Source organism: Apodemus sylvaticus, chromosome 11 (assembly GCF_947179515.1).
Source record: "Apodemus sylvaticus chromosome 11, mApoSyl1.1, whole genome shotgun sequence".
In the NCBI taxonomy this organism is placed as follows: domain Eukaryota; kingdom Metazoa; phylum Chordata; class Mammalia; order Rodentia; family Muridae; genus Apodemus; species Apodemus sylvaticus.
The window spans coordinates 5,444,637-5,467,444 of record NC_067482.1 but is presented as its reverse complement, the minus strand read 5'-3'; the positions used below and the strand labels follow the sequence as shown (position 1 = coordinate 5,467,444).

At 41.6% G+C, this 22,808-nt stretch overlaps 2 protein-coding genes across 9 annotated transcripts in view; both read left to right on the top strand.

Moving 5' to 3' along the window:
* Pkd2 (polycystin 2, transient receptor potential cation channel) overlaps positions 1 to 13,717 on the top strand; it is a 45,486-nt gene extending 31,769 nt beyond the window's left edge. The window contains exons 10-15 of the mRNA XM_052198402.1: positions 3,731 to 3,829; positions 7,078 to 7,199; positions 7,396 to 7,513; positions 8,200 to 8,363; positions 10,804 to 10,951; positions 11,507 to 13,717. Coding sequence (XP_052054362.1) covers positions 3,731 to 3,829; positions 7,078 to 7,199; positions 7,396 to 7,513; positions 8,200 to 8,363; positions 10,804 to 10,951; positions 11,507 to 11,743 — 888 coding nt within the window. The 3' untranslated portion in view covers positions 11,744 to 13,717. The remainder of the gene's footprint in view (positions 1 to 3,730; positions 3,830 to 7,077; positions 7,200 to 7,395; positions 7,514 to 8,199; positions 8,364 to 10,803; positions 10,952 to 11,506) is intronic.
* Positions 13,718 to 16,428: 2,711 nt separating this feature from the next.
* Positions 16,429 to 22,808, top strand: part of LOC127695889 (THO complex subunit 2-like) — a 33,199-nt gene continuing 26,819 nt past the window's right edge. For 6 of the 8 annotated variants that reach the window (XM_052198100.1, XM_052198101.1, XM_052198098.1 and 3 more), the window contains exon 1: positions 16,429 to 16,496. The gene's annotated coding sequence lies outside the window, so the exon portion shown is untranslated. Of the gene's footprint in view, positions 16,497 to 16,700; positions 16,781 to 21,408; positions 21,471 to 22,808 lie in introns of those variants that run through there. The other 2 variants (XM_052198096.1, XM_052198095.1) reach the window with 2 other exon arrangements.

The following is a 22,808-nucleotide window of genomic DNA, read 5'->3' as shown; positions in this document are numbered from 1 at the left end:
TTTAATTTCCGATATCCAATCTCAAACAATATTCTTCCTTAATTTATAAAGATTTATAGTTTACCACTAAAATAAGAGTCTTAATCTCCATTCATGAGTTACTGGTTAATTATTATCCCAGCCACTATATTCTTATACAGATATTTTACATAATATATAGTGTGGATTATAGTGTTTATGCATTTGGTGATGTGTTACACAGGAGAGGAAGCCATGGAATGAAGGATAGGACTCGGACTTTGGTAGCAGGCATAGTTGAATATACCTCTGTTAGCTAGCTGCTGTTACCAGATACAAACAGACAGCACACAGAAAGTTGATCTGATTTGCTAGCTGCAGTGCTCAAGAAGGTGTTGCAAACAGATGGAAATATGCACTGCCCCTGGAGAAGGGAATGCCAGGAAGAGGAACTGGACATTTGTAAGCCACCGCAGCTGTCATTATGAGCAATTGGAACCCATGCGTGTTAGGGCCTGACTGAGCACAGCATCGATTGTCCCATTAACCTGCATGCTCAGTGGTTAAGGGAGGTCCTGGCCTTTCCCATGTTATAAATGCAAAGTGAGGGGCTATAGAGATGACCTGCTGCATAAAATGCTTGCTGTCCAAGCCTGTGAGCTCAAGTGTGCATTCTCAGCCTCCATAGAAGTGTGGCTCTGCCACGGCAGCCAGTCTGTGATCCCAGAGCTCAGGAGGCAGAGGCAGGATCCCTTGAACTGGCCAAACCAGCCAAATAAGGGAGCTCTGGGTTCAAGTGAAAGACCCTGTATTGATACATAAGGTGGAGGGAGAAGTGAGTGGAGAAGGCATCCTGAGGTTGCCACACATTTGCAGGGGTGAGCGCCACACATACACACCTGCAGGGGTGAGCGCCACACATACACACCTGCAGGGGTGAGACCACACATACACATCTGCAGGGGTGAGACCACACATACACACCTGCAGGGGTGAACACCACACATACACATCTGCAGGGGTGAGCACCACACATACACACCTGCAGGGGTGAGCGCCACACATACACACCTGCAGGGGTGAGCACCACACATACACATCTGCAGGGGTGAGCGCCACACATACACACCTGCAGGGGTGAGCACCACACATACACATCTGCAGGGGTGAGCGCCACACATACACACCTGCAGGGGTGAGCACCACACATACACACCTGCAGGGGTGAGCACCACACATACACACCTGCAGGGGTGAGCACCACACATACACACCTGCAGGGGTGAGCACCACACATACACACCTGCAGGGGTGAGCACCACACATACACACCTGCAGGGGTGAGCACCACACATACACACCTGCAGGGGTGAGCACCACACATACACACCTGCAGGGGTGAGCGCCACACATACACATCTGCAGGGGTGAGCGCCACACATACACATCTGCAGGGGTGAGCGCCACACATACACATCTGCAGGGGTGAGCGCCACACATACACATCTGCAGGGGTGAGCACCACACATACACATCTACAGGGGTGAGCACCACACATACACATCTGCAGGGGTGAGCGCCACACATACACATCTGCAGGGGTGAGCACCACACATACACACCTGCAGGGGTGAGCGCCACACATACACATCTGCAGGGGTGAATGCCACACATACACATCTGCAGGGGTGAGCGCCACACATACACACCTGCAGGGGTGAGACCACACATACACATCTGCAGGGGTGAGCGCCACACATACACACCTGCAGGGGTGACTGGCACGCATAACTGAAGGGGTGAGCACACCAGAGCCCCCCTCCACACACACACACACATAAAAAGAAAATGAATGCAAAACAAATTTTAAAACAAGTGGGTCAGGCAATCCCAGCACTCACGAAGTTGTGCCAGGTAGATTTTTGTGAGTTTGAGACTGTTTGAAGTAAAGAAAGATACTTGTATTATACTATAATCTCAAAAAATAGAAACAATTATATTTTTAAAAAGTCAAATGAGGTCTTGGGAGATGGCTCACTGGGGAAGAATGATTGCTCTGTATCTGTGAGCGCCTGAATTTGAATCTCCAGCAGCCAAGTAAAATGACAAAAACATCTGCCTGTGCCTGTATAACACCCGCCACCTGCCTGGCACGGGGACAGGGGTGTGGCAAGTGGATTACTGGATCTTGTTGGTTAGCCAACCTAGCCAATGAATGAACTTCCGGTGTAGTGAGAGCCTGTCTCAAGGCAATAAGAGTGAGTCAGTAGAAAAGGCTTGCTCTGGCAGTGCACACAGCAACACACAGGCATTTGCCACATCGCATACCATGTTGTGGGCGTGGCCCTGCTTGCTGGAGGAGCCTCAGGACAGAAGCAGACAGAAGCCTGCCTAGTATCCCTGCTCTTGTTTCTATGGAGAAAGACTTATAAGTAAGACAAGCAAGGAACTGTGTGGAACTTTATCACAAAGGGAGAGTATGCACTTAAAGGGTGAGCACAGGTTTCCCAAGAGAGTCACACATTTTAGGCTTTTCTTACTGGGTTTTCTATAATTCTGGGAGTTGGGCTTCAAGGGACAGAGGTATGAGGGAGGTTCAGCTGACTTGACAAGTGATCTTTCGTTTCTTTGTGGTGTGAGGGTTCGGGTTGGAAGGTGATCTGACGGCTGCAGTTGAAGTTGCTTTAACCTGTTGGACGTTGTCAGGCCTAGCTATGTATTACAAACACTGTGAGGTAGACAGACTGTGGGGTTCCATTCCTGTTCTTCTTGCCTTCCTGGGGTTTGTTGTTTGCTTGCTCTTTCCTTTCATCTCTTCCAATCTCTTGGTAATTACCACGATCTCTTCCTGGTAGTGCCAAGACATTAACCCAAGTCTGATAGACTCTAAAGTCTTTATCTTTTCCACAAATATCTTACTTGATCTTTACACTGGGCCTACTGCACGCCTACTTGCTGAAGTCATTGCAATTCTTTAGAATACACTCTGTGTACCTCACAAGTATAGACAAAATTTGGGGGCTGGTAATTAAATCAATTGTAAAAACTTGAATAACTCTTTAGTGTTCTACACAGTAACTTAAAATTTAAAAGCAGAGAACAACAATAATAATTCTACCATCTTATATAAATACATTAATATATTGTTGCTTTTTATTGTCTCTTTGCAAAATATGTCATAAAATGTGTTCTGGCTGCTGTGATAAAATGTTTTGACCAAAAGCAACATGGAGAAGAAAGGGTTTATCTGTTTACATGTCACAGTCCATCATCATAGCCAGCGCAGGAGACCAAGGCCAGAACTGAGGTGGGGAAATGGAAAGCAGGAACTGAGGCAGACCCTAGGGGAGTGTGGCAGCTTGTTCCCTTGGCTTCCCATGATGCTTCCTTAGACAACCCCAGACCAAGTGTCCAGGGGAGGTAGCACCCACAGTGGGCTGGATCCTCTCAAACCAATCATCAATCAAGAAAGTGTCCCACAGGGTTGCTACAAGCCGATCCGATAGAGCCAGTTTTTCATTTGAGATTTACTCCTCCCAAGTGACTCTAGTTCATGTTCAGCTGACAAATCTAAGCAGCACAAGATGGCTCTGTAAGTGAAACTTCCTTTGGTATGACTTAGTGGTGAAAACATTGCTTCCAAGAATATGAGAGCAAAACATTGTGGCTTCGTAATTATGCAGATTGGATATAAAGGTGAACAAAAAGGCATGCCTCAATTATTATATTGCTTCCAAAATATATTTGAATTTTATCCTTTGATTTACAACAGAATATGTTTCTGGCGATCATCAATGATTCCTACTCTGAAGTGAAATCAGATCTGGCCCAGCAGAAAGCAGAAATGGAGCTCTCAGACCTTATCAGAAAGGTGAGCTAGACCCTAATTCCCACAGTGTGTGTGTGTGTGTGTGTGTGTGTGTGTGTGTGTGTGTGTGTGTGTGTGTGTGTGTGTGTCTGTCTGTCTGTCTATATATTGTATATGTCAGTGCTGTGGAGTCCTGCGTTCACCACAAACTGGAAGGGGCTCACGTCTATGCCCAGCCCTTCCATCTCAGGCACTTCCCTTTTACCCCAGCCTTCTGTGACAGCCTAGAAACTGAAGGAAGAGCTTCTGGATCAAGGTCACAGCTTGGGGGCCTGGGAATGTCGTTCTCACCTTCCCAACAAGCATGTAGTCATTATTGTGAGCTGGAAGGCAGGGTAGGCAAGTGCTTTGTTCTTCCCACTGTGGCTTCATTTGGCTTAAAGACGAAAACTAACATGAAAATAGGTAAGTAATAAAGCATATGGGACGCCCCTCTCATTATGCAAGGTAGGATAGTTAGCTCCTTTATCACATTTATGTTCAAGCCTAAGCCCCTTGTCTGTGAATTTTGTTTTAGTCCCTTGGTAGAACCTTGGTGTTTTAGTCAGGGTTTGTATTCCTACACAAACATCATGACCAAGAAGCAAGTTGGGGAGGAAAGGGTTTATTCAGCTTACACTTCCACGTTGCTGTTCATCACCAAAGGAAGTCAGAACTGGAACACAAGCAGGTCAGGAAGCAGGAGCTGATGCAGAGGCCATGGAGGGGTGTTCCTTACTGGCTTGCTTCCCCTGGCTTGCTCAGCTTGCTTTCTTATAGAACCCAGGACCACCAGCCCAGGGATGACCCCACCCACAATAGGCTAGGCCCTCCCTCCTTGATCACTAATTAAGAAAATGCCTTACAACTGGATCTCATGGAGGCATTTCCTCACATGAAGCTCCTTTTTCTGTGATAACTCCATCTTGTGTCAAGTTGACACACAAAACCAGCCAGTACACTTGGATTCTTGTCATCTTGGATTTGACAGCAGAGTTGACAGTGTTTTACTATTTTGTATTGTGTATATAAGCAGTTCACACAACAGAGTTTTGATAGTCACAAAATTCAGTTACTATGTTATTTTTTTATAAAATCAGGCCGTCAACAATAGGGCTCAAATTTGTTGTGCCATCAAATACTGTGGGTAACAGCAGCAAGTACAAAGTTCACTGTTAGCTATGTAGGCTACAGATTACCACATAACTAACATATGTATCTTACTCAACGGCCAGCTTCTGAGTGACCCGTTGTTCTTTTGCTGTTTGGTCATTCAACATCCCTTCTTTTTTTTTTTTTTTTCTTTTTTCTTTATTTTTTTTTTTTTTTTTTTTTTTTTTTTTTTTTTTTTTTGGTTTTTTCGAGACAGGGTTTCTCTGTATAGCCCTGGCTGTCCTGGAACTCACTCTGTAGACCAGGCTGGCCTCGAACTCAGAAATCCGCCTGCCTCTGCCTCCCAGAGTGCTGGGATTACAGGCGTGTGCCACCACCGCCCGGCTTCAACATCCCTTCTTCAGTTCTATATCCCCAAGCACATAGTGTTGCTCTCTTGTCTCCTCTGATAGTCCATGTAACTTGTTTTTTAATGAATAGGGGAGCTGGAGAGATGGCTCAGTGGTTATGGGCACTCACTGCTTTTCCAGAGGATTTGAGTTTGGTTCCCAGAACCCTCATGAATGTTCACAACTGATTGTAATTCCAGCTCAGGGGTTTTGTGGCCCTCTTCTAGCCCCAGTGGGCACCCGCATGCACTTGTGCTTGTGCATGCATGCATACACATAAATAAAAATAATATTTTTTAAGGTAGAAGAGTGAAAAGCTTGGCTGAGATAAAAGAGAATGGGTCAACAGAGATGAACACAGAGCAAAGAAACAAGGACAAAGAGGAACCTGGATTGGTAGGAATGGTTCCTCATTGTGGGAAGGTAGTCACACAGTCCATTTGATGGATTCAGACAGCTAAAACAACTTAGTGAAGATTGGCGTATAACAAAATAAGTAATGGACATTATGATGGAAACGTGTTGGAGAGAATTATGTTTACAAATAAATATGTTAACTCCGGAGGAGTCTCTCAGTTACCATTTCGTGAGGAAACATTGAGACCAAGGAAACTTATCAGAAAAGCATTTAATTGGGGCTTGCTTACAGTTTCATGGGGTGCGTCCATGATCATCATTGTGGAGTATGGCAGTAGACAGCAGGCTGGCAGCAGATGGCAGGCATGGCACTGGAGCAGGAGCTGAGAGTTTATATGCCATCAGCGAGTAGAAGGGAGACTGAGAACTGTGTAAGCTTTTGTACGTCTACCTACCCCACAAGGACATGCCAACAAGGCCATACCTAATAGTGGGGTAATAGTCCTCACCAAATAGTCTCACCAAATGTGGACCAAGTGTTTCAATCTATGATATAATGGAAGCCATTCTCATTCAAACAGAGGAAATATTTTTCAATAAGAAATGAGAAAAAGAAAAAAATGTTAAGAGCTGGTCTTTCCTTCTGTAGGGAGGGTGTGATAATTCACCAACACATAGCAGTATGTGTTCAGCTCTCATTGCAGCAACATGACAGCATCACAGAAGACAAGCCGCATTCAGAAGTCTGGATATGTTTACAAAAAAGTTACATGCTTTCATTTTCAGAGCTCTTAATGGCTTAAGTTTCAGTGTACTCGGTAAAAAATGTATAATTCATACCACAGGCAAACTTTTTAACATTTAATAAGGAAATTAAAGGTCAAAAACAATTAATATAGCTTGTGATTATTCTGTTCACTCTGCACAATTTCAGTCTGATGGCCCTGCCTATCATACAAAGCAAAATGTCTCTGCTTTGCTTCTTCGGTACTGAGTATGAAACCTGTACTCACAGTGACTGGAAGTTACTCTACCACTGACAAATTTCCTTAGGCTTGCTTCTAATTTCTTGAAAGTGATAAGCTTTATTTCACTGTCTTTAAGAAATGTTTTTACATTTTACAAGAAAAGTCCTTACTATTATACAAAAAGTAAACATCCCATTGTGTGCATGTGTGTGTGTGTGTGTGTGTAAGAGGTTCTTAGTTCCTGATTTATTGAAAGTTTTCTTCAGGTTTTATAAAAGACTGAGATTACATTCGTTACTTTCACCAACTCATTTTTCTTGAGTAGCCATCATCCACTAAGGGCCGAACTTTCATTAGTTCCGCTGTAACTGAAAGACAAAAATACAAAAGGGGAATAAACAAGCCCACGCTGTTTGCTCTTCTTTTCTTTCTCTTTTTCCAATAGGGCTGCCAAAAAGCACTGGTCAAACTAAAACTTAAACGAAACACCGTAGACGCCATTTCAGATAGTCTCCGGCAAGGTGGCGGCAGGCTAAACTTTGATGAACTTCGGCAGGACCTGAAAGGGTGAGCAAGGGCCTTGGGCCGATTCTTGCTGCTGAGGTATTTCAGCCCCAGGTCCTGGTGGGAAATGTCTTTCATTCCGGGAAGCAGATATTTTCCTGGAACACGCTCTATGTCTCTCTCCTGCATTCTGATGTTGCAGTGTTAGGGCTGTACCATGTGCAGAATAAACTCGCTTCACTCCTCTCAATGCTTTCAGAAAGGGCCACACAGATGCAGAGATTGAGGCCATATTCACTAAATATGACCAAGATGGCGACCAGGAACTAACTGAGCGTGAGCATCAACAGATGAGAGATGACTTGGAGAAAGAGAGGGTAAGCGGTTTAGGGGATGACTGGACACAGCATCTCTATATATCAATTATTCCTTTCTGGGAAAAACAATGACTTCGGACACCTAGACACCCCAAGACTCCCAGGGACTGAATCATCAACCAAGGGCTATACATGGTTCCAGCCAAAAATGTGTCAGAGGAATGCCTTTTTGGGCATCAGTGGGAGGAGTGGTCTTTGGTCAGGTAAAGGCTCAATAGAGGCCACAACAAAGGGAAACAGATGGTGGGGGGGGGGGAGTTGGGGGGAAGGTGGGACTGTGTTGGGTAGAGAGGCGTATACATGGAGGCAGGGGGAGGGAGGAGGGGGAGGGAATCATTGGGGAGGGGGGCTTTTGGTGGGGAAATTGAGAAAGGTTTTACCATTGGCAATGTAAATGAAGAAGATACTCAATAAAAAAAATAAAGGAAATAGAGAGAGATGTTAAAAAAAATATTCCTTTCTCCTCTCCTCCTCTCCCAGAAACCCTCAACCCACACATTAGTATCCTACTTATTCACCTGCCTTATTCATGCAAGTTATAATGTTGTCAACTAATATAAAATGCTGTCAATTCGTGAAATAAAAAATGCACAGTCCTGATTACAAGCACCCATTTTCTGCTTGGCAAACGTTTTTGCGGAGTCTTGTTCTATTTGCCCCTCACTGGAAGACCCCATATTCTTCAGGAGGACCTAGACTTGGAACACAGCTCTTTACCACGTCCCATGAGCAGCAGAAGTTTCCCCAGAAGCCTGGATGACTCTGAGGAGGAGGATGAGGAAGACAGCGGCCACAGTTCCAGGAGGAGGGGGAGCATCTCCAGCGGGGTTTCCTATGAAGAGTTCCAAGTGTGAGTACAAGCGCTCTCCCCGGGTTTGTGCTGGTCCGGGTCACAGTGAGATGACGCGGCTTTTCTCGGTGCTAGACATTTACTTCTTTTCACGACTGACATCATTTCTTTCAAATAAGTTCTGCAGTATTTTTCCTTTTGGAAACCATCTCCATGATAGGATGATAGGGAGGCAGAGAAAACATTACCATCCTCCATGTTCCTGCCAGCCAAAACTGACTTAACAGATCTCAGAGCCCTCGGAACCTTTTACGTGTGTGTTGGTGTTTTTACACATCTTATAGCCTCACACGAGCTGTGTCACAGAGGAGAATGTTCATTCTGCTCCTGCGCAGTGTTCTGTAGGTGCCTGTCATTTCTTGTCTCCTGTTTCTGTGTCGATTTTATGCCTGCTTACTTCTATCTCCTTATGCGGCTAATTTGAGAAGGTTCTTAGTGTGGTTTGAAGCTGTTGCATGCATGAAAATCTCTAATAGATCAGGCCTCCTGTCAGTATGAGATATTATTCTTAAAATACATTTTTGTCTAATATAACTGTAACCACTCTGTTCCTTACTGTTGTGATTTGCACGATGTTAACATCGTTGCCCTTTTATTTGCAACATCTTGTGTCTCTGATTATAAGATATGTGTGGTGTAGGGCTTAGTGAGGTGCCTCAGTGACTAGAGATGCCGAGACCTGAGTGTGAGCCTAGGACTCCCATGGTGGAAGGAGAGAGCCCAGTGGCCGTAGATTGTGCTTTGATATCCACACATGCTCCACAGCATGTACAAACAGGCAGGAAATAACTGTAATTAAAGACCAAGCTGTGTAGGCATCATAGAGTTGGATCTCCTTTGGAAATTGCTGAGTTTTGATCAGATTATTTCACTATTCACAGTTTGTCGTTATTGATACATTTGTACTTATATCTGCTTTCTGGAGTCGTTTGTACTTAATCTTGTGCGATATAGAAATATTATCCCTGATTATGTTTTCTCTCTGTTTTGTACATTCTGATTATGCGTATATACATTTATGTATATGCTATGCAGTTCTAACCATCACTGTCTTCAAATTTGTTCTCTGGATGATTCAGGTTACCATTAATATAATTTCCTTCCCTCAATAAAACTTAGCTCTCACACACCTCCTTCATCGAGGAGATGTCAAATATATTACATTTCTGTTGCAGGTCCAAAGATCTTATTATGCACAAGCCTCACACAGTTGCTTTTTAACCATGAAGGAAGAAATAAGTAGTTTATATTCATTTTATACTTTCGTGGTTACCTTTATTAGTGTTAAAAAATCAATATTCTGATGAGTGTAATTATACTTTTAGTCTGAAAGTTTTCCTTAAGGACGTCCTGTAAGGGATGTCTCCAGCAGTGAATTCTCTCCAGTTTTCTTTACTTGAGCGTATTTTATTTCCTTCTCATTTCCTTTGCTGTGTCTGATGAGTGTAGCTCAGATTGATTGACTCTTTGCACACTGCAGATCAGTGTTTCCTTGGTGCTTTCATTTCCTGTTTTTCTCTTTGTACGCCCTCACCATGTGTCCAGATGTGCGTCTCGGAGTTTGTTCTCTTTGCAGTTTTACGAGTGTCTTGAGTTTGCAGTGTTTCTCAGTAAACCTTGAAGAGATATTATTTGAGCATTTTTAAATACCACAGGTTCTCACTTTTCTTTAGTTGTCTTTTGGATAAATGATTTTCATCAGTCATTAAGATCTTAAGAAAATTTCTGTACCTGTAAAAGGGTTGAGGTTTTAAAGAGGTTTTGAACCTTTGTCCTTAACTGTCGTTTGAGGGCAGAGCGCTGTCTCAGGGCTTACAGACAGTGGTTGAATGCTGGTTCATACTCAGCAGTTCCCTTCAACCACTGGAGCGTGGAGAGAGGAGCCTGGAGGGAGAATTCAAATGGTTGCCATTTGACATGTTTAAGGCCTTTAAATCTTTGTATTCAAAATAGTGAGATGATAAAAGAACACACTACTAATGGTTTTATTTATTTATAATTCCATTTCATAAGACATTGTGACAGTACAACTTGTGTAGTATAAATGAATTATAATTCATCTAAATGAATTCCCACTGGGTGTTTAGCATAGCTACTATTCAGTGTTGCAGTATTAAAAAAGCAACTCTGTGTATGTGACTATGTTTGTAGTGCAAAATCACATAAGTGAAATTTCCTCAAGAAGCAGTACTTGCGACTAAAGGTTGGACGGAGATTTTCAGAGCTTTAGACACAATTTTATTGACAAGAAGAGTGGGGGCAGGTCATTGCTCCCACCTGCAGCCTGTAAGTTTGTCTCTAAGTCTTGTGAACACCTAGAGAGTGTTTTGGGTTATCCTATTGGTTAAGAAGGAACTAAGATTGCAGCTCCTTTGGGAAAATCAGGTGGGCTGAGGAGACAGAGACCATGACAGACTCTGCTCACTGTCGCCCCCTGCAGACTGGTGAGGCGCGTGGACCGCATGGAGCACTCCATCGGCAGCATCGTGTCCAAGATCGACGCTGTGATTGTCAAGCTTGAGATCATGGAGCGGGCCAAGTTGAAGAGACGAGAGGTGCTAGGAAGGCTGCTGGATGGAGTGGCTGAGGTAAACAGTCAGGAGCTTAAGCTGAGAGGTGGGCATCCAGGATAGGAATGTTCACTCACGACCCTTTTTAATTGGAAGTATTGAAGAAGAGTAAAAGCTATTTAAAGTCACATAGTTACAAATTATATTTAATAATAATAATGTAATATTAATGTACTAAAATTACGAATAGTGCTTTTGTTTACTTTTACTTTCAATTTTTTTCCTCCTGTAAGCAGAAACATTCTTTAATTAAGTAGACCATAAAGGTAGTCATCACATTGTGTAACTCTTAACACAATGCTTGTCTTCCTCCATGTATAGCCTTAGATCAAATAATAATCAGGAGGCATGACTCTTGGCTCCCCTCCCTATGAGAGCGCTGCCATCAGTAGAAGGTCCAGCTGTGTGAATGAACAGTCATTCCACTGGGTTATTATTGTTTACTGTTCCTATCTGCAGTCTTGCCTAACTACAGCTCATTTCACCTAAAATTTCCAACCCCATCTCTGTGTAGAATACGTAACACAGCACACAACACCCCGGTTTCCACTGTGTCTTTAAATCCCTTGCCAGGATGCGCGACTGGGTCGGGACAGTGAGATCCACAGGGAGCAGATGGAGCGCCTGGTGCGGGAAGAGCTGGAGCGCTGGGAATCGGACGATGCCACTTCGCAGACAGGTCACGGCGGAGGCACACAAGTGGGACTCGGTGGCCAGCCGCACCCCAGAAGCTCGCGCCCTCCTTCCTCCCAGTCTGCAGAGGGCCTGGAAGGTGGAGGTGGAAACGGAAGTGCCAACGTCCACGCGTAATCACGTGTTTCGTGTTCCTGAGACACGGAGAAGTGGTTGTTCAGTACGGAAATGACAAGTTCGGTATTTATATACTCCGGCTGCATTATAATGCTGGTCTTTGTGACCAATTGTTATAAGTTTCTGCACTTTAATTTATTTTACGTAAACTTTACCCGTGGGTCAAGGAAGATTGCTTTACTTTTTCTCATATGAGAAATCTAGATGTAAATATTGAGTTCAGAAAGAAGAAAACTTTGAAAGTACGCCGAGCTTCCCGAGTCTTCAGGTGACAGTGTTAGAAGTTAGAGGAGAGCGGTCACTAGCCTCTGAGTTCCTGTGGAGCCGCCACAGTCAGCAGCGTTAGTCCAGGGCGAGATGCTAAGGAAAAGTGTGCCATTTCTTTCCAGTAAGGTACATCTCGGAGCTTACCGCATACCTTTCTTCTAAGGAAGGGATCTTATTTCAGCAACCTTTCTGGGGTGCAGAGAATGGATATGTATGTAGCCACTGTGGTAAAATGTGCATGAACGGTTAAGATAGATGCTAAGTGCCAAACCGGTCTGTGGCACTAAGCATATCATTTATTTAGCTTTTGTTTGAAATTTGGCAAGGAAAGCCCAAAAATATAAATTATAGGATAAAATGTAGGATTGGAAGGGGCCTTCAATTCTCACTAAGTCTGACTTCTCAATGATTTGTTAGCACAGAAATTTCTGCATTTTTCTTTCCCATGTGTCTCATGTACAACCAAATTTAATATTTAACTAATAAATAGGACAAAAACTGAATGTTTTGGTATGTAAAGTTATAGCTCAGCAAATATGTACATGTGATGCAGTATTTTAAGAAACTTTTAAAGTGCATAAAAGCTCTGCAAAAGTAAAGGCTTGCTTTATGTTTTATCTATAATATAGTTCTCAAATATTCTTAATCTTTTATTTCAGAATGGAATCATATAATGCAAACTCAGTTCATTTTTATACGAAGGGCCTTGGGTATCAGGGGTTTATCTATTTGCAGAAGGGATCCACTAAAACCTGACTATCAGCAGTACTTTTCATTAAGAGCGGTCTCACTAAATTTATAGGATAAGTCTACTTTTCAATATCATTTTGGGTTTTTTGTCTGCCAAAGACAGGTTTTCACTATATAATCCTGGCTGGCCTGGAACTAACTGTGTAAACTAGGCTGGCCTCAGACTCGCAGAGATCCACTGCCTCTCCGCTTCTTAGGTTCTGGGATTAAGGGCCTGTGTGACCACACCAGTTGTTGAACTGGTCCTTGGCCAGTGTCACTTGGCCCTTCGAGAGGTAGGGGATCAGAAGTAACAAAGCCAAGCTGGTAGAGAAGGCAGAGGTAGAGAACAAGTAGAGGAGAACCCTGGGTTTAGTACCGTATTTGAAATTCACAAGAATTCATTGACTTCCTAGAATATACCAAACCCCCAACAAACTGCTGAGCAGACAGGCCTTTTCTAGGCCAGCTTCTACAGAAGCAAGGCGTGGCATGTTTCCTTGACTCTGATGGCTCCACGTCAATCATTCTCGCTCGAATATGCTACACTAATTCTTCCTAGGTACTGGATTTTGCATCCCAGGGGTACTATTGTGTGTATGTATTTATGTATGCGTACTGTGCTGTTACAAGGGAACAAACTTCAACTTGAAGTGCATTCATTATGTGGTATCCATGTGTATTGACCATGTGCCATATGTCTATTATGGTCACTAGAACATCTTTTGTGATGCTTATTATTATACTGTTTCTCATTTAACTTGTAAACTTTTGTAGAATTCTATTTTTTCCCTTTACATATAGGTTCATATATTTTTCTACTTTAGTCCAGTGAAGTTTATCCCTAGTCACTTTTCTATTAGTCTCCCCTCTGTAATGGGTATAGTTAAGATATTACATATACAAGGTTCTTTGGACAATCAACAATTTCTTAACTGTAATAATGTGTACATTACTTAATAAAGACTTGATATAGTACCACGGTATAAAAAACAAGTTTGTTTCCATTAAAAAAAAAAAGGTTGCCTTTTATCATAGTATAAACCCTGGGAAAGCGCCTTATTTTGTGTGTCATGCAATGATACAAGTAACACATTTATACATTTTTACACTAAATATAAATTTTTAAATTCCCAGTCAACCTATGGTGGGTACCCCCCCCTCACAGAAGTATAACCTGGGACAAAGACTCTACTTGGGACATGTAGGTAACAGAATTGTTAAAATGAGAAAGACAGGAAGGGGAAAATATTAGTAAAGGGTTAGTAAAGAGCACTGCTAACACTGTTGGCTGCTGGAACACTGAGAATCTGAGGATACAGGGTGCAATCCACATTCATTCACTCTACCCTCCAATATTGCCAGTAATTCTCTTGAGTTCTGCACAATTTGTAGACCTGATAGCAGAAAATCAGTAGGCACACCCCACAACAATATGCCAGAAGGAATTTGCCCACATCATGTAATGGGTATAATCATGGACTGTTCGTGTCTTAGTCAAGGTTTCTATTCCTACACAAAACATCATGACCAAGAAGCAAGTTGGGGAGGAAATGGTTTATTCAGCTTACACTTCCACACTGCTGTCCATCACCAAAGGAAGTCAGGACTAGAACTCAAGCAGGTCAGGAGCTGATGCAGAGGCCATGGAGGGATGTTATTTACTGCCTTGCTTCCCCTGGCTTGCTCCGTTTGCTTTCTTATAGAACCTACAATTACCATCCCAGGGATGGCACAACCCACAATAGGCCCTCCCATCCTTGATCACTAATTGAGAAAATGCTCCTTTCTCTGTGATAACTCCAGCTTGTGTCAGGTTGACACACAAAACCAGACAGTACAGTTCACTTCCATGGACTTTCATTCCCCCAAGATACAATGAAGAAAATGAGTGGATTTGTTTTTCATGTACAGCGTGAATCAATTACCTGTATAGTAGAGGACAAAATAACCCTTATCTTAGCTGCGTTTCTATTGCTGTGCTAGCATAAACACGACTCAGGCAACTTATAGAGTCTATTGTTACTTACAGTGGGTGAGCCCATGACCATCAAGGTGAAGTGTATGGCACCAAGCAGGTAGGTATGACGGTGAAGCAGTAGCTTAGAGCTTGCATCTCATTGATAAACATGAGACAGCTAACTGGGAATGGTATGTGCTTTTGACACCCCAAAGATGACCCCAGTGACATATCTCATCCAATACAGTAACAACCCCTAATCCTTTCCAAATAGTTCTTCCAGCTGGGGACCATATACAAGAAACCATGCATGCTCAATATTGCTCAAAAAGCTAAAAGTAAATCCATCAGGACTCAGCTCCATTCCTCCACATATGCGCAAAGGACGTCCTCATACAGATGCTTTCTTAGCGATGTCCACTGCTGCTCTATTCGCAATAGCTTCTAAGGGGAACAACCTAAATACCTGTCAGGGGATGGAGGGCAAATGTGGCACAGATACACAACAGGATGAAGGAAAATGACATCATGAGGTTTTCAGGTAAGTGTAACCCTCACCAAGCTGCAGGCATTAAATGGTTGCCTGAGGAAGGAAAATGGACAGTTTCCCACCCATGTTCATGAATTATTTTCATAGCGGGCAAAGACCTCTAAATAGAAATAATTGCCTGGAAAGTAACCAAGCCACGTATACAGTACCTACTCTTATATGCAAGGCAATGTATTAGATCCTGATCACAGTAAGATTTTTTTAAAAAAAATAATGTGGGTCTCTGCCTAGAGCTTACTATTGAGATAAAAAACTTAAGTCATGTGTTTGAGATATATACATACATGCACATTTTACTTGATTTTATGCATTTCTGTTGCTTTATGACATAATGGTTAGCTCTACACTCATGAACAATGATTTTATACAAACACAACAAAGTAACCAGATAACAGCAGAAATGGCAAATTTCAGAGACAATGTCAAAATATGAGTTCAGTTCTTAATGTATTTAAAACCTAATACTTTTTTACATTAAAAAGAATTTTTTAACTAAAAATAAAAAATAAGTGTAGCTCTCCTCATCAAAGCTACAGAAATCCACAAGGAGCAATATTCCAGTTCCCGCAGTACAATGTCCAGTAACTATAAAAGATTTCCAAATTTCTGTGGGGTGCATACACCCTTCTGATAAAAAGTTTTATAAATAGCTTTAAGGGTTTGTTTGGGAACAAATTTTGACAGCAGTGTCTACAGTGAACAAGTATTTTAGTTATTCTTCCCTCACTCATGGCTAGCTTTGTAGTCCTGAGACTCAACATACTTGGGGGGGATAAACAGACTTTTTCCATAACAAACTATCAGACCTTCCACCAGTCGAACCACATCATTTTCAGAAAGTTCGCAGAATTGTTTGGATTTAGCATTCACATTCAAATGAAATCGCGAGTGCGCACAGTCACCTCAGCAAGGCATTTCCTAACAAAGGAGCAGTCATGACCCAAAGCCTCAGTTTCCCCTCCACTCAGCCAGCAACCGAAGTGCGGCCGCGCGTGCGCAGAGGACACGCTGCACCGCCGCTGTCCCTCGGCAGTGACGTCAGCCGAGCGCCGCGGAGACCCTGACCCGTTTCCCACCGCTCTGTGGAGTCGACGGTGTGTCGTTGGTGTCCCTGTGGAGTTGGGTCTGGAGGGCGCAGAGCGGCAAAGCCCATCCCGAGCCGCGGCGTGGAGGCGGTTCCCGGCGGCTGGAGCGGGGAGGCGCGAGCCGGCGCGGCCGCGGACAGCGTCGCGGGCCGAGCGCGAGCGGTGAGTCGCCATGGCGGCCCCCAGGCGAGCGGGCGGGCTGCGGCCTCCGTCCAGCTCGGCGGCGGCTGGGCGGGCCGGCCTGTGCTGACACCGACCCGCGAGTCTTTCCGGGGCGCGTTCTCGAAGCGACCAGGGCGTTGGTGAGCTCCAGTATTACCAGGCGCTTCCTCAGCCCCGGCGTTTGGTGGCTCCCGTGAGCATCTCTGGGCACACAAAATGCCCGCCCAGCCGGCCCGTAGGTGATTTCTGGACCGCGAGCTTCGAAGAGTTAAACTGTGTCTCAGGTGCAGTAAACTCAGCAACTGGAGCAAAAGGGGTGAAGAGTTGGAAGCACTACCGGGAATGACTTAAGTATTCCTCACCCGGTTGTAATGAGTAGTTTTCTGCAATATTCTGAAGCTGTGGAAATGCCGGGTACCGGGGAAGGGGTACGATTAGATTAAGAAAAAGGACGGGGTGCCAGGATTTTAGGAGTGTGTTTTGCCGTCCCTTGGTTTGCCTGCTGCATTTGCCCACAGGAATTTAGCGCCTCTAGGAGATTATTTTCAGGATCATATTTATAACCAAAATCAGAATATTACCGGCTGTTAAATTGACACTGGGCATTACTGTTAATTCTTCCCCCAGTTCAAGAAACTTAGTCAAGGAGTTTGGACAAGAACGTTGATTGTTTACAGAGTACCGAAAACACTACAGTATGCTTTAAACAAACTTGAAGGCATGTCTCCATGATATGCCCAAATATTTGGCGGAAGTTATTATTTTTCTTTTGTTTGTTTTTGGTTTTTTGAGACAGGGTTTCTCTGTGTAGCCCTGGCTATCCTGGAACTCTGTAGACCAGGCTGGCCTCGAACTCAGAAATCCGCCTGCCTCTGCCTCCCAAATGCTGGGATTAAAGGAGTGAACCACCACCACCGTTATTCTTTTGGATGCCTTTCAGAAGATGTCTTAATCTTAAACACTTATATAAGTACTCACACGCTTCTTTTCAAGCCAAAATGGGGATGCTAGCTTCTTCTACTTAAGAGTTATTTTGATTCCAGCAAGTCTTGTCCAAAAGAGGACATAGGCAGCATGGGTCGCCTAAGACCACTGGAAACCATATTTACGTTACAGTTCATAACAGTAGGTTATGAAGTCACAAGAAAAATAATTTTATGGTTGGGTCACCACAACATGAGGAAATGTATTAAAGGGTCACAGCATTAGGAAGGTTGAGAACTGCTGACATAGAGGTAAAAGAAAACACAAAAGAAATTAAAAGAAAGCACATCACAAAATAAAGACCAGGATAGATAGCCGAATGAAACATCTGGTATTATGAAAATAAACCATGTAGGTGGAGTTTCATTCCCACCACTGCTGGTAGGGAGAGGCTATATAGCATGTAGGTGAAGTTTCATTCCCACTACTACTGATTTGGAGAGACATGCATATGTGTGTATCAAATGCCTATATGTAGTATAGGGGGTTCCCATCCTCTTCCTGTTTCTCTCTTCTCACCAAGAATAGGTCTAAACCATTAAACCAAACCACAGCAAAGAAGCTTGTATAGTTATTGATCCTAGAACCCCATGCCTATGTTGAACAGAATACCTAATTTGATACTGTAAAGTGTACTCATTAAGAAACTTCTGGACCTTTCTCTTTCTCTATTCTTCAATCTTTGCAAGACTATATCCTAGCTACTAGGACTATCAAACTACCTTTATAGTCTCACCTTTGTAGAGTTAACTGATTTAGAATTTTAGTCACAACCATAAAATCTTTCTGGTTAGTCTATTAGTGTTTGATGAAATAACTAGAGGATGTTCTTAGAGAAGAATTGTGGTGTGGTGGCGAATGCCTGTGAGTTACAAATATTTGAGAAGCTGGGGTGGGTTCTAGTAGAGATAACAAGTTCTGCACCAGCCAGAGATATATATAGAAACTCCTTGAAAATAGCAAAAACACAGGGGCTATAGATGACAGGTCATAGATAAACACTGAATGGTGCCCTTTAGTAGTGCATGTCCAGAGTTCAAGGCCTTGCATTCATAAATGCGTGCTTGCAAATACTCACAAGAAACTGAATCTAAAAAAAATATCCATGAAGAGCCAGCTTGGTTTTATTCCTTTATCATCACTGGCTTATGGGAGTGATTGTTTCTATTTTTGTTGTGGCCTCCAAGATATAACTTTATTCAGTGCAGAATGCCTTTCAGTCCATCCATACCATTCCCATATGCTCTCTCAAGCAATTTTCCATATAATCTGCTCATTAGAGTTGAGCTCAATTCAGGTACTTCATGGATATATAATTATCAGAAATTCAGTGTGTGTGTGTGTGTGTGTGTGTGTGTGTGTGTGTGTGTGTGTTAAGACATTTTAGTACCCAAAAGGAATTCTTTAATAATTCTCAGTGTCTAGAAAAAAATAAACATTTGGAACTATGAACTATGTGTCATGAAAGGTAAGCTTTTATGTTTTTTCTGTTAAGGAAAATGGAGCAATGTTGAAAGTATATGTTTAGTATATTGTATTAAATATGTAATTATTCTTATTGTAGTATTGAGTATATATACAAATGTATAAATAATAATTAAAATAATATTAATTATTTTAATTAATTAATTTAATTAATTAAAATAAATAATATTTAAAATTAAATAGTTAGCAAAGCTAAGGAGATGACTCATTGGTTAAGAGCATCAGACCTGGGTTCATCTCCTGGCACCCACATGGAAACTCATAACCATTTGTAACACCATTTCCAGGGATTTTCCTCTGCAGGTACTGCACACACATGGCACACACACACACACACATATTTAGTGTATTTTGCATATATAAATATATATGTGTATATATATATATACATACATGCAGCCAAAAACTGAAACACATAAATAACTTTTAAAAATTAAACAATTAAGTTCAGTTTTAAGTAAGACAATGAATGACAAGACTCATTGAAGTTTTAAGAGGATAATGGTTGTGGTGGTGCATGTTGGTAGGATTGGCTGAGGAGGCAGAGGTTGGAGGATCCTGAATTTCAGGATAGCCTAGGCTAATATTAGCTGGTTGCTGGTGGCACATGTCTTTAATCTTAGCACTCAGGAGGCAAAGGCAGGCGGATCTCTGAGTTTGAGGCCAGTCTGGACTACAGAGCTAGTTCAGGACAGCCAGGGCTATACAGAGAAACTCTTGTCTCAAAAAAAAAAAAAAGAAAGAAAAAAAAAAGGAAGAGGGAAGGAGAGGAAGGAAGGAAGGAAGGAAGGAAGGAAGGAAGGAAGGAAAAGAAAGAAAGAAAAGAAAAAATTAAGAGGATAACTTGGAATGACTTGTGGAGCCCAACTTAAATGGAAATCCCTATCCTTACATCAGTCAGGATCCCAGGCACTGCTTCTAAATTAAATTAAGTATCTACTTCCATTGGATATCCTATACTCACATCACCTTCAAGATAAATTCTATAACTCACTGTATGATCTTGAATCACCTTCTTAGGTAACCTCCATAAACACTTGAACCTCATCAGTCTCACTGTGATTCTCAGAAAAGCTTCCTGATCAAATGCTTCCTTCCTTTCACCTTAAGACCTAGGGATCCCCAGGATGTATGTAGTTTGAGATATATATATATATATATGTATATATATATATATATATATATATGCTGAGTTACATATATAAATGTTTATAAATGTCTAACTCCTTCACATAAACACTTTGTCAAGACTGAAAGAGTTCTTGATAGTGTGGCTTGGATAATTTTCCATACACTGCTAGCAGGTGTTTTTTAAATGTGTCTTTTTTAAAAATGTGCCTTGATGCTTTGTTCAATATATTAAGAATTCATGATAGTCAAATCACTATTTTATGATAACATATCAAATTGTTTTAAAATACTTTATAACTTTTTATTTACATGTATCTGTATGTGATGTGTGTGTGTGTGGAGGTGATCAGAAGAAAATATCAGATCCTCAAGAGTTTGTGTTACGTGTAGTTGTGGGCCACTGGAAATGAGTGGTGGGAACCCAACTCAGGTCCTCTGAAGCAACAGCAAGCTTGGGTCTTTAACTGCTGAACCATCTCTCCAGCCCCAATATAAAATAGCTTGTATCAAAATCAATACTTATCATATCATTTTATCTAATGAGTATAATATCACTTAACTTGTTTAAAAAACATTTTGTTCTTAATATTTTTTAAGACTTTTTTTGCATAAGATGTCCATTTTAAATGATCCTAAAAGTTTTAAAGATGCCTTTTTCATTTTTAACTAGTTATTGGAACTTGTTTATCTAATAAGTGTTTAATCTGTTCACATTCCATGCCTTGTAATCATCAATCTGTTGTTATTGCTTTCCATTTTCCTTTTCTTACAGTACTTTTTTGATTATTTTATTCATGTGATTGACATTTACAAAATACAATTTTATAACTTATTATATTATTAAATATTCATATAAATATTTTTCAGAAGTAGGAACAATAAAGATAGACTACACTTTGCTAGCTGTTTTGAAGTGATAGATTGTGTATGAAAGCTGCTTCCATTAATTTAAGTGCCGCTTGTTTTAATGATGTAGTTTTAATGATGTTTTAGTGTAGATTGTGTTGGATTTCGTTGTGGAGAAATGGAAATTCAAGTGTTAAAACAAGAGTTAAAGAATAATGTTATCTGTAATACATGTGTCTATTAGCTGACATTTAGTAGTATTCTTTTTGGTTTTCCTTTAAGTTATTCCACACTCTTACTTTGTCCTTCAAGGTGTATTTAATTTAGAGTACATGGGATTTTTTTCATCCAGAAAGAAGTGAACTGATACCTTCCATTGCAATTGACACTATGCAAATACATTTACATTTCTTTGAGCTACACTGAAACTCTTGATGACCTTATTCTCACTTTTTGCAAAACTCAGGTTAACCTCAGAAGTGTTAACAGCTGTTGAAGATTCTAAGACACAAACACATTGAGCCAGAGGTAAATAGATATTCAAGATGAAGTACAGCTGGCATGTAAATTGTTTGACATCAGATCTAGCATGTGTCCAATACGGTCTATCTTGGATGTATGGAATAGCTGTTCCTGACTTGTGTGCCACTGCCCTTCACCTATATGTGGGACTACCCAGAACCTGGCTCAGGGCAGGGTCTGGGCTCACACAGGGTGAATTTCGGTTTTTTAAATAACAAAGCCATAGGCTTCTCTGATTGTGTAGCCTATGAGGGTGCTTTAACCAAGCAGAGCTATCTCTTCCCTCTGAAAACCATGAAAGGTCCAACAGACCCTGAGAATTTCAGCAACAGAAACCAGTCTAAAACACGAAAGGAAACGGAAACATTTTAAGATCACTGCTTAAAATGCATATATTTGTGTATTTGCACATCTCTACCATATTTAGAAGTAAAAATATTTTTAGATAATTTTTAGCAATAAACTCACAGGAAACCCTTTTATGATTAGTAATAGTTCATCCATTATAGTTTCACATTAATTGCAGTAATCTTAATCATTGTCAGATCTTACTCCTTCAACTCTTCACTCTTCTATTTACTCTATATCAGTGGTTCTCAACCTTCCTAATGCTGCAACCCTTTAACACAGTTTCTCAAGTTGTGGTGACCCCAGGCATGAAGTTATTTGATTGCTCCTTCATAACTGTAGTTTTGCTACTGTTATGAATTGTAATGTAAATATCTGATATATAGGCTATCTAATGTGCAACCTCCAAAGGTGCAGTCATGACCCACAGCTTGAGAACTGCTGCTGTAGATCCACACAGGGCTTCAGACTTCTGTAGAGGGTATAGTATCTGTGTTTATTCCTCCATAAGAGCTCGATGGGCAAGATACCTGGGGCTATTGTGAGCTCTTCTAGAGGGACAAATGAACTGTAGATAATATTTATGGTTTCTATCTTGCAAGTGGAAATAGAGATTCCTGGATAAATTCTAATTATTTTTATTTCCATCAGGAAATTCTATCAAGTAGATAATTGCTCTATTGTCTGGAAAAGGAAATTGAAACTCACTTAGGTTCATATAAGCAATAGGTTCATGGCCATATGTCATACCTGTATCTTCATGTTATCTATCTCCTCCTTGGTTCATTCAGTATGAACTGAAAGTGTTTGTGGCTTGGGTTAGAGATTTCCACACAGGATTTGATTGATAGGAGGCAAGAGGGTATTTGTCAGTCAGCCTCTTTCAGAAAAGAAAAGGTAATGAACCAATGTAGTAAGTAACTAAAGAGATGTGGTAGAGTGGAGTGTATCAATAGGCAGAGAGGCATTTGGGGAAGTTAACACTTCCAGGCTTGA